This window comes from Labrus bergylta, chromosome 23 (assembly GCF_963930695.1).
Source record: "Labrus bergylta chromosome 23, fLabBer1.1, whole genome shotgun sequence".
Taxonomy (NCBI): Eukaryota; Metazoa; Chordata; class Actinopteri; order Labriformes; family Labridae; genus Labrus; species Labrus bergylta.
The window spans coordinates 12,519,128-12,530,405 of NC_089217.1; the positions used below are offsets into that span (position 1 = coordinate 12,519,128).

Here is an 11,278-nt window from a genome sequence, read left to right on the forward strand (position 1 = left end):
TGATGAGCACAGAGTTAGAGTTTGAGCCCCCCCCCCCCCCCCTCCCTGACTGAGTGTACCTGCACAGGGCTGACTGGGAGGAGAAATAATGAGCATGGTGTCTTCATCAGGTGATTGGTGCGTGTGTTCAAAGCGCCTCACGCTGAGACGACTCGGCTCTTTGTTCGCCTCAGACTGTGTAAAGCTCCTGGCTCTCCAAACACCTCCACCTGACACTCGTCTGATTAAAGAGACACGACAGAAATGTTTGAGACCAAAGTGATCGTGATGCACACAGCTGAAGTCTGGGCACAGTCTGCAGACGCCACGTTCACACCGCGTTCACTCCACTTTGATGGAACGATGAAGACGAGGATGAGAGGAGACGTACGAAGACGAGGAGGAATCACACAGAGGGCTTCTGTTTCTGGGGAGAGGAAAAGATTTCTTCATATCTTTATAAGTTTTCTTGGTTATAGGGTTCTGAGCTGTGTTTTATTCCATCATAGTTTAATGTCGAGTCACAAACGTTAGAATGAAACTGTTCTAAAGTTTGATATTTAGTGCTGATGACTTCTCCGGTTTATCATGCAAAACAGTCTCAAGGAAAGTCGGACTGCCCATCACGTGTTAGACAGAACAACAAGGAGAGGACCCAAACACAGACACTGAACAAAGATGGAGGTTCTCTGTGCTGCAGGTGTGGGATCAGTGGGGTACAGGTCCTGGTACAGGTAAACATTAAAGGTACACTGACTCGCTGTGGGGGGAAGGAGACGGCCCCGTCCACTCAGGGCGTTGTTCCTAGAGGTTATAATCATGTGGTGTCGTCACAACAGAACAACAGAAGGAGAACCAAAGAAAACACAACAGTTTGGTTTAAAATCCTTGAAATGAAAAAGAAGGGAATGATCTTTGGGCTGATCGTCTGACTGAGTTTGTTATCTGTTAGCTTGTTCATCAACTTTCAGCTGTTCATGGAGAGCAACAAGGAGAGGACCCAAATACAGACTTACATTAAAACTTACAGGTAGGTAAGACAGGTAGGTAAGACAGGTAGGTGCGGATAGGAAGGAGAAGACAGGAAGGTAAGACAGGAAGGAGAAGACAGGTAGGTAAGACAGGTAGGTGCAGACAGGTAGGTAAGACAGGTAGGTAAGACAGGTAGGTGCAGACAGGTAGGTAAGACAGGTAGGTGAAGACAGGTAGGTAAGACAGTTAGGTAAGACAGGTAGGTAAGACAGCTAGGTAAGACAGGTAGGTGAAGACAGGTAGGTTAGACAGGTAGGTGCAGACAGGTAGGTAAGACAGGTAGGTAAGACAGTTAGGTAAGACAGGTAGCTGCAGACAGGAAGGTGAAGACAGTTAGGTAAGACAGGTAGGTGAAGATAGGTAGATAAGACAAGTAGGTAAGACAGGTAGGTACAGACAAGAAGGAGAAGACAGGAAGGTAAGACAGGTAGGTGAAGACAGGTAGGTAAGACAGTTAGGTAAGACAGGTAGCTGCAGACAGGAAGGTGAAGACAGTTAGGTAAGACAGGTAGGTGACGATAGGTAGATAAGACAAGTAGGTAAGACAGGTAGGTACAGACAAGAAGGAAAAGACAGGAAGGTGAAGACAGGTAGGTAAGACAGGAAGGTGAAGACAGGTAGGTAAGACAAGAAGGAAAAGACAGGAAGGTAAGACAGGAAGGAGAAGACAGGAAGGTGAAGACAGGTAGGTAAGACAGTTAGGTAAGACAGGTAGGTAAGACAGTTAGGTAAGACAGGAAGGTGAGACAGGAAGGTGAAGACAAGTAGGTGCAGACAGGTAGGTGTAGACAGGTAGGTGTAGACAGGTAGGTGAGACAGGTAGGTGCAGACAGGTAGGTGTAGACAAGAAGGTAAGACAGGTAGGTGCAGACAGGTAGGTGTAGACAAGAAGGTAAGACAGGTAGGTGCAGACAGGTAGGTGCAGACAGATAGGTGTAGACAAGAAGGTAAGACAGGTAGGTGAGACAGGTAGGTGCAGACAGGTAGGTGCAGACAGATAGGTGTAGACAAGAAGGTAAGACAGGTAGGTGCAGACAGGTAGGTAAGACAGGTAGGTGAGACAGGTAGGTGCAGACAGGTAGGTAAGACAGGTAGGTGAGACAGGTAGGAGCAGACAGGTAGGGTATGGTGATGTTTGATATGTAGGGCTGGAAGGTGAATGGAGAAAGACAGATGGGAATCATATGAAGGTGTGTTGACCAATGGGCAGTCAGATCCAGGGCATCACTGGGGTTTAGTCCCGTCAGTCTGAAGCCATCTCAAGAAGATAATCAACGTCATTAGAACAGTTAGTGAACATTAGTGATCAGGACCTCTGTGTGTTCACTGTGAGCACCAACTGGTGGTCAGTCTTTTGTTTACACAGAATTATAAAGTAAACAGCTTCTGGTAAAGTTCTTCTTTAAACTCCTCCTCAGGCTGCTGAATAACAGGATCACGAGTGCAAACAGGAACTCCCCCCCCCCCCCCGTCTTCAGGAACAAGTTTGTTATTGTGCTGTAGCTCTGCCCCCTCAGTCTCTGGGTAAGAGGTTAGCAACACTTTTGCAGAGTCATCGCGACAGGTAAGATCAGCTCTGAGTCTCTCTGTCCTCAAACTGATTATCTTTAATGTTTGATTCATTTAGAAAAAATATACTTTACTTAAACCTGCAGGAGAGAACAATGAAACTTTAGTGAATGTGTCAGTGCAGCCGGACTGAAACTGAGACTATCAGTTAATCTTTAAACACATTCCTCACACACACACACACACACACACACACACACACACACACACACACACACACACACACACACACACACACACACACACACACACACACACACACACACACAGGTCTCTGCAGAGCACTCTCTCTCTCTCTCTCTCATTTTTTAACCAGGTTTGTTTAAATTTAAAACGTGTGTTCGGACAGAGCTGTAGCTTGACCTCCCGTCTCTTCTTCGTTGGTGTTGAGCAGTAAACTGCTGTCATGGTTAAGCTGATGGACGATGAGGTGTTCAAGGCCTTCACCACATATGCTGCTGTGGTCATCATCAAGATGCTGCTGATGGCTCCGATGACGGCTTTCTACCGCTTCTCCAGAGGAGTACGTAACGAACACTCCTGTTTATATTCTGACATTATATAAAGTGTTTACAGCTTCTCTTTCTAAAACTATAACGGGTTGGGGTCTGTCTCTATCTGAACTTGGATTATAAGGTCACATATTCTCCTCCTCTTCAACCACGCCCCCTCTCTGGAAGGTCTTGGGTGTCTCGGGCTTTCTCGCTGTCCTACTTTTTACGATGAGAAGGCAGACAGGTGGCAGAACAAACACCTAGCTGTGGGAGGGGCTACTGCCCTTTGTGATGTCATGAAGGGAAAATCTCCAAACGGCCTGTTTGAGCACACATTTTCTGAAAAGTGGAGCGGGCAAAAGTCGGAGAGGATGGACTTTTCTCATCATTGGGGGGTTTGTAGACAGACTAGAGACACATATTAGAGTTAGAGGAACATGGGGAATGGGATTTTATAATATGTGACCTCAGCAGTCCTGTTCAACACATCTTAATCTTCTTCTTAATTGAACCTTCAATCCAACATGAATCATATCTATAATATCTTGTCTACTGAACGTCGTTCTTTCCACTACAGGCTGTATGAAACCACATTAAGGACTTTGGAGCTGATTAAGAACCATCAAACTAAACTTGTTGTTGTGTCAGACTTCCTGTTGGCTTGTCTCTTTTATGTTACTGAACCTTTCACCTGATTCTGAGTCAAAGTTCAAACTCATTAGATTGTGACAGAATGTGTTATCACTCTCTCCCTCTACCTCTCTCTCCCCCTCTCTCTCCCTCTCTCCCTCTCTCTCTCTCTCCCCCTCTCTCTCTCTCTTTCTCTCTCTCAGGCTTTTGCCAACGAGGAGGATGTGGCCTTAAAGTCTGCGGAGGACAGGAAGAAGCAGCTGAGGACACATCCTGACGTGGAGAGAGTGAGGAGGTGAGCACGTCGGATGTGGGGCGTGAAACAGAGTCTCTGTTAGAATAAACACAAACATATTTTAAATCATTGAAGCGGCTCTTTGTGTGCAGGGTTAGACAAACCACATTTACTGGTGATGTTCTTTAATACCAGTGGATACAAATACAGGTGTCAGTCTGTGTGACTTGACATGAAACAGGAAGTAGACGTATCAGTCCTCCACTGTTACGCGCTCTCTGTACATTCTCTTTGGCTTGTGTTTGTTATGTACCTGATGTTGATGTTGTTGCTGTTTAGGTGTCATCAGAATGACCTGGAGAACATCGTTCCCTTCGTGGTCATCGCTCTGCTCTACACCCTGACAGGACCCTCTCTCTCCAGCGCTCTGCTCCACTTCAGAGTCTTCGCCGGCTCCAGAATCTTCCACACCCTGTCCTACGTGTGTGTTCTGCCTCAGCCATGCAGAGCTCTGTCCTGGATGATCGGCATGCTCAGCACCTTCTCCATGGCCTACCGAGTGCTTAGCTCCGTCCTGGTCCTGTAGAGACCTGGACCTGCTCGGCTAGTTCCTGGTGCTGTAGAGATCTGGACTTGCTCGGCTAGTTCCTGGTCCTGTAGAGACCTGGAACTACTCGACTTAGCCCTGGACCTGCAGGGTTCCGTCCTGGTCTTGTAGAGACCTGGAACTACTCGACTTAGCCCTGGTCCTGTAGAGACCTGGACCTGCTCTCCTTCCTCTCCTTCCTCTCATTCCTTCATAATTCAGTTTGATGTAACTTCTGCTTTTTTAAGTTCTGTATGTGTTCGTCATGTTCCGACCTGAAGATCTGTTGTCATTGTAAACGTGTTTAAATAAAGTTTTATATCAGGGTTTTTTGTTTTTTTACTTGATTCGAAGGTAACTGCTGGATGTGTCATTAAGGGATGAAGCTTGATTGTAGAAGCTTCTGGGTCTTTCATTAATCCTTCTCTCTAATTGGACGAGATTGAGTGATCTCATCTCAGACGTAATTAAACCACTTTTCTCTCTATAACACTTTTCAGCTGTTTCATTAAAGCAGAATAACACCTAAATATGAGTCTTCATATTTCATCCATAAATTTAATTATGAAGACTTTCTTTATGTGAGCCAGAGATAAATAAATGTGACGATGACAATGAAGAAAGTCTCATTAAACTCTGCAGCTGATAAAACAAACAAAGACTTCATTCTTCTCACTGATTATGTCTTAATATTGTTATTATTATTACACACAGCTGTTGAAGATCTGTGATCTCATTGGCTCCTTATTGTCCGTGTGTTTCCTCCTCTCTGTGGCTGATGTGACAGTTTTCTCCACTAGAGGGCGCCATGTTAACACTCCAGCTCCTCACCAGGACACAAACACACACAGTTTGTGTGCGTGTGTGTGTCAGTGTGTGTGTTTTGTTAAAATCAATCTTAAGTTGTGTTTCAGCACTTCCTCTTCTTTGTTCTGGATTTGGTTTTCTAGCTGAGTGTGTTTCCATGGACTTGACTTGAATATCACAGATTAAATCAGTTTTATTTTAAGAATCCTGTTTTTGTGTCTGTGCATGTAAACACCATGTCCGAATCTAAACAAAACCAGCATCAGATCTCTGATCCAGTTTGACCCTCACAGCTTGCCGTCCACCTTCAGCTCAGGGCAGCAGATTGTTGCTGATCTCAGGCCTGCAGGTGATTTCCATAACCAATTTAAATGTTATTGATTCACTTCCTGTGAGCTGTAATTGAACACAGAGGCCGAGACCCCCACCCCCACTCCTGAATTTGACAGGGTTTCCTCCTCCCTCACAGCGTTTATACCTTCACTGTTTCAGAGTGTTTCCTCCTCCGTCACAGCGTTTATACCTTCACTGTTTCAGACTGTTTCCTCCTCTATTTAGAGCAGAGGCCATGTTAGACCACAGGGGGAGGAGGGGGGAAAGGGGGAGGAGCCATCAGCCAATCAATCGTCAGTGTGTCATAGTTACAATGGAAACGTTCAATTAACAACCACAGAGGAAAATTAACAGCCTCACTGTCATTACTTTTCCTTTGTGTGTATGTGTCTCTGTGTGTGTGTCTCTGTGTGTCTCTGTGTGTCTGTGTGTGTCTCTGTGTGTCTGTGTGTGTGAGAGTGTGTGTGTATGTCTCTGTGTGTGTCTCTATGTGTGTGTCTGTGTGTGTGTGTGTGTGTGTGTCTGTGTGTGTCTCTGTGTGTGTGTGTGTGTGTGTGTCTGTGTGTGTCTCTATGTGTGTGTGTGTGTCTGTGTGTGTGTGTGTGTGTGTGTGTGTGTGTCTCTGTGTGTGTCTGTGTGTGTGTGTGTGTGTGTGTGTGTGTGTGTGTGTGTGTGTGTCTGTGTGTGTGTCTGTGTGTGTGTCTGTGTGTGTGTGTGTGTGTGTGTGTGTGTGTGTGTGCGTGTCTCTGTGTGTGTCTCTGTGTGTGTCTGTGTGTGTGTGTGTGTGTGTGTCTGTGTGTGTGTCTCTGTGTGTGTCACTGTGTGTGTGTGTGTGTGTTACATTAATTAGAGTCCTTGGATGATAACTCTGGTCTTCTACAGACGTCATTACGAGCACACAGTGAAACACAAAGGTTTAATTTGTGTTTGAACAGCGTGCTAGTGTTTGTCGATAACTCTGTGATGTTATAATAAAAGAATATAAAAGATTCTTCATTAAAATGTTCCTCACTCCGTCTAATATCTGCTTCATTAAACTGCTTCATTCTCTCTCTCTCTCCTCCACCCTTCATCAGTGTGCGGGCGATCAAAAGCTGTTTTAAATATTTCAGAGATCCAACCGAAGCTGCAGGTGAGACTCTACATCATCCTGACACCTGCAAGTACTGAGACACTCAGGAGAAAGTGCTTTTTATTACACTCTATTAACATCATTTAGACCTGTCACACACACACATACACACACACACACACACACACACACACACACTCTCACACACACAGACACACACACTCACAGAGACACACGCACGCACGCACACACACACACACACACACACACACACACACACACAGTTCCTCTCAGCTCTTTATTCAGACATTATTAATAGAAATAGATTAATAGGTCTGTTACACACACAGACGTCTTAATCAGTCATCAAACTTCAGAGCAGTCTCAGAAACCTTCGTCTATCATCGTATATATATATATAGACTTGTATATTCATATATATATGACGTCTATATATTATATATATAAACTTCAGAGCTTCACTCTGGAACCCTTCAGAGGTATGAAGCTGAAAAACAAACTGATGTTCTGGTGATTTATTCACATGAACAGGTCCTAAAGCAACAATCTGTAACTCCTCCTCCTTCAAACAGTGATGTATGAAGTGTGTGTTGTTCAGTGTCAGTCCGACATGATGTAACAGAGTTTGAATTCATCACTGGTTCATCTCTCAGGTGAGGAGGAGGGGAGTGTTACCTGTACCATCAGACTCTGACAGATCAGACACTCTGACTGAGAGCAGCCTTCGTCCTCTGAGGAGACGACGGAGCTGATCTCAGATCTGTTTACTGCAGAGAGCGAGAGCGAGGGTGAAATGGAGCGAGAGCGAGACAGAGAGAGAGCGATGGAGATGGATAAGTGTGTGTGTTCAAGTTCAACTGGTTGATGTCAGGTTCTGACAGGCTGGGATAAATTTTGCACATATCTCAGTTTTTTTTCTCCCAGCAGATTTGGTAGTTATTGTGTTTTTGTGTGTGTATTATGTGTTAAAATTCAGAATGCACGTGTGTGATTAGGGGGAAGTATTCCTCTCTCACAGTCTGATATTTGGTGTATGATCTGAGGAAGAGGAGCTCCATCTCTACCTGTTGGGTGTCACAGTGGGGGCGGAGTCTGTCCTCCTGTGGCAGCCATCTCTTTTTGGATGACCCGTCTGTACAACCAGACCATTCTCACCCAGTCTGAACATTGTTTCTGTTTTCTTAGTGTAGGATTGTTTACAGTGCTCGATGTAAAAACACCAGTTTTGAACCAGGCTGTAAACATGTTTAGTTCTGCTTGTAAAGTTAAACATTTTAACATGGGGCTCTATGGGGACTGACTCACTACAGGAGACAGACTCTAGTGGACACTGGAGGAACTGCCGTATTTAGATTCACTTCATTTTTTAAACACTGGAGGACGACGACATTTGCCTCTTTTTAAATAACTCTTAAAGTTTTGATTTGTACCACCAATCCTGCCATCCCTCTCTCTCCTTTCAATAAAAACCCTGTCAGTAAACAAAGGGCGCCCCCTGCAGGCCTGGAGCACTGATGATTTGTTTTGTTTGTGTGTTCTGATTTGGCATCATTTAAGTATTTGCTGAGTGTTCATTCGTGTGTTTGTTTTTTTTGCAACTCATTTCTTTTTTTTTCAGCGTGTTTCCCTCGTTGCATTCGTTTGACACTTTGGCAAATATAATTTTCAATTTGCAGCGTTTCTCAGCTTGCTGACTTTTTGTACAAATGGTTCTTGGCCGTTGCGTCTTGATTCCCCCTGACGGCCCACATACGGTTGTAAACATACAAAGCTGCGTGTGTCTGAATTTACTCGTCCCTGCAGAGAATAATCTGAAAAAAAGTGATGATTTGTGATGTTTCAGAGAAAATGAAAAAGGTGAATCTGAGGCTGGTTTCTCTCCTGCAGCAGCAGCAGCAGCTCAGTGAGGAGGTTCACTGTGAAGGATCAATACACACACACACACATACACACACACACACACATACACACACACACACACACACACACACACACACACACACACACACACACACACACACACACACACACACACACACACACACACAGGTGTAATTTGTTGTTTACCTGCTCTTATTGAGTTCTGAACATTGTTAAATCATCGCTCTCAGCTCTTTAATTTCATCTCCAGCTCCTCACCCTTTAAACCTGAGCAGATCCCCACTCCCTCCTCCCCTCCTGTATGTGAGGTGCTGCTGCCTGAAATGCTGATGTGCATCCCCCTCCTCCCGCCTCCTCCCCTCAGGCCTTTCTTCTCCCTCTCTCCCCCCCGGCGATAGATCAGATCACCTCCAGGGAAATCATTACTCTGCATCATTACCATTCCTACACTTTTATCCTCCTCCCCTTGTTTCCTCTGCTGCCTGAGAGTTCAGGAGGAAGAGAGGTGAGCAGGGAGGGGGGGGGGGGGGGGGGGGGAGGTAGGGGAGAAGAGGAGGAGTATAGATGGAGGAGGAGGCATACCTTTAAAAACCAGACCTAGGGTATCTGGTTTGATGGGGCATCCACAGTTAACATAAAAACCTTGAATGTTCATCCAATGACACATTTGGTTCAGTGATGGTGAGAGAGACAGCTGAAGCCAAACAGAAAAATCTGGTGTAGGGATGATTGAGAGTGAGTGTGTGTGTGTGTGTGTGTGTGTGTGTGAGTGAGAGAGAGAGAGAGCACGCTTTAACATCCAGGTCTCAAACCCACCTGTGGAGGACTGTGCAGGTGCTCTCCCAGTGCAGACAAACACAGAGGACAGAGCAGGCTCTGGAATAATAAGGTAACTACCTCACTTTAGACGAGATGTAAGTGGAAGGATTCATGAAAAGCTCTGAATATAATGTCAGACGTCCTGTGAGGCTCAGAGACGTTCAGCTCCTCGAAGACTGTCATGCAGAAAAGATCGTCAGCAGAGACAAACACAGTTTCTAACTTCTTCTGTGTTTCTGCCCACATGTTCATCCCAAAGTGATTCACTCCAAACTGCTGCTGTGCGTGGGCGGGACATGACAAACCTGAGAGGAGGGGTCAAAGGTCAGCAGAGGAGGCGGCCAAAAGATGATGAAAACACATCCTCACACTGAAGAGGAGACATAGAGAGAGAGACAGAGAGACAGAGAGAGAGACTGCAGGGACCAAAAGAGAGAGAGAGAGAGAGAAAGAGAGAGACAGGCTGCAGGTACAAGTGTGTGTGTTCCCCTCAAAAAGTTTCTGTTTCAACTGAGAAATCTGTAACCTGGTTGTACATCCTTTCTCCTCTCACATTGTCTAAAATCTAGAAGTGAAACTTTATTTATTAATGAATAAACAACAGCATTAATGTTCCTCTGAACACGACTATAGGCCTTTAGTGTGTGTGTGTGTGTGTGTGTGTGTGTGTGTGTGTGTGTGTGTGTGTGTGTGTGTGTGTGTGTGTGTGTGTGTGTGTGTGTGTGTGTGTGTGTGTGTGTGTGTGTGTGTGTGTAGTAATGGTTGACCTGCTCTCTAAGGTCTACTTGAACATGTGGTTCAGTTCACTGTTTCAACATCAAAGCAGAACATCTCTGAGAACATCAGCTCCTCAACCTCTGAAGCTAATATGGGAGCTAATCAAAGGCTAATCTGAAGCTAATCAAAGGCTAATCTGAAGCTAATCAAAGGCTAATCTGAAGCTAATCTGAAGCTAACGGCACACAGGTTGTTCAGAGATGTGAACACGTCTGATGTGTTGTTGGACCAGAAGTTGACCCGGTCTGATTAAAGCTGGAACATGTGTCAGCAGGATGCTAACTGTGCGTCTCAGAAACACCAGCATGGTCAGTTTTATTCTGTAAACACTCTTTCTTTATTGAAGAGTTCAAAATGCTCAACAGAAAAAAAAACCACATCTGATAATACTACTAAGATTCATGCATTATCGTCCACATAAGAGAAATCCAGCAGCTTCGTATATTATTAAGTTACAGAACGTTGTAACGAAGTACATCACTGCTGCTGTTCAGTGTTTCCTCCGTCTGCTGACTGCAGGTTTTAAAGACTTCAGACCAAGCAGCAACCTTCGCTCTTGTAAAATGAATACGATGCTGAAGTGTAAAATCCTGCAGTTCCTCGAGTGTCCACTAGAGGCTGGCTGCAGAAGCACAGGAAGTCACATTCACACCCATTCTAAAAGCCTGTTTTTACAGCAGAGCTCAACATGTTTACAGCCTGGTTAAAAAAACAAAACAGGTCTGATTAGCTCATGTCTCGATCGACACACACTGTACGGGGGGTGAATGTTTTGATGATTCATCAGTTTTGAATTGATGAAGGATAAGAGTTATTCGCAATAAGGTGTGTAGCTGACCTGATTGACAGGCGGGCGCCGTGTACAGTTTGTCAGAAGGCTTAAAACCTGCCTCAGCTCCAGCTCTCAGCCTGTTGTTAGGCTGACTGAAAGTTAGGAGACAGCATTTCCAGCATGGAGACCGCCATCGATGGGACTCCAGCGCCCCCCTGCAGGAACAGACAGTTGACACCACACAGGCTTCAAACATGAATATTGATAGTCA

General features: G+C 45.1%; 1 protein-coding gene across 4 annotated transcripts; it reads left to right on the forward strand.

Annotated features, from left to right (window-relative positions):
* Nucleotides 1-2,438: 2,438 nt before the first annotated feature.
* mgst1.2 (microsomal glutathione S-transferase 1.2) lies at nucleotides 2,439-4,850 on the forward strand. 4 transcript variants are annotated; one of them, XM_065951266.1, is made up of 4 exons: nucleotides 2,439-2,575; nucleotides 2,975-3,103; nucleotides 3,908-3,999; nucleotides 4,279-4,850. In XM_065951266.1, the coding sequence occupies exons 2-4, from the start codon at nucleotides 2,987-2,989 to the stop codon at nucleotides 4,523-4,525; spliced, it is 456 nt and encodes a 151-aa protein (XP_065807338.1). In that variant the 5' UTR covers nucleotides 2,439-2,575; nucleotides 2,975-2,986; the 3' UTR covers nucleotides 4,526-4,850. The 4 variants fall into 4 exon arrangements, 3 of the variants coding, with proteins under 3 accessions (XP_065807338.1, XP_065807337.1, XP_065807336.1); XM_065951265.1 differs by having other exon boundaries at nucleotides 2,486-2,575; nucleotides 2,930-3,103; XR_010665130.1 differs by lacking the exon at nucleotides 2,439-2,575 and having other exon boundaries at nucleotides 2,897-3,103; nucleotides 4,279-4,603; nucleotides 4,662-4,850.
* The last annotated feature ends 6,428 nt before the right edge of the window (nucleotides 4,851-11,278 follow it).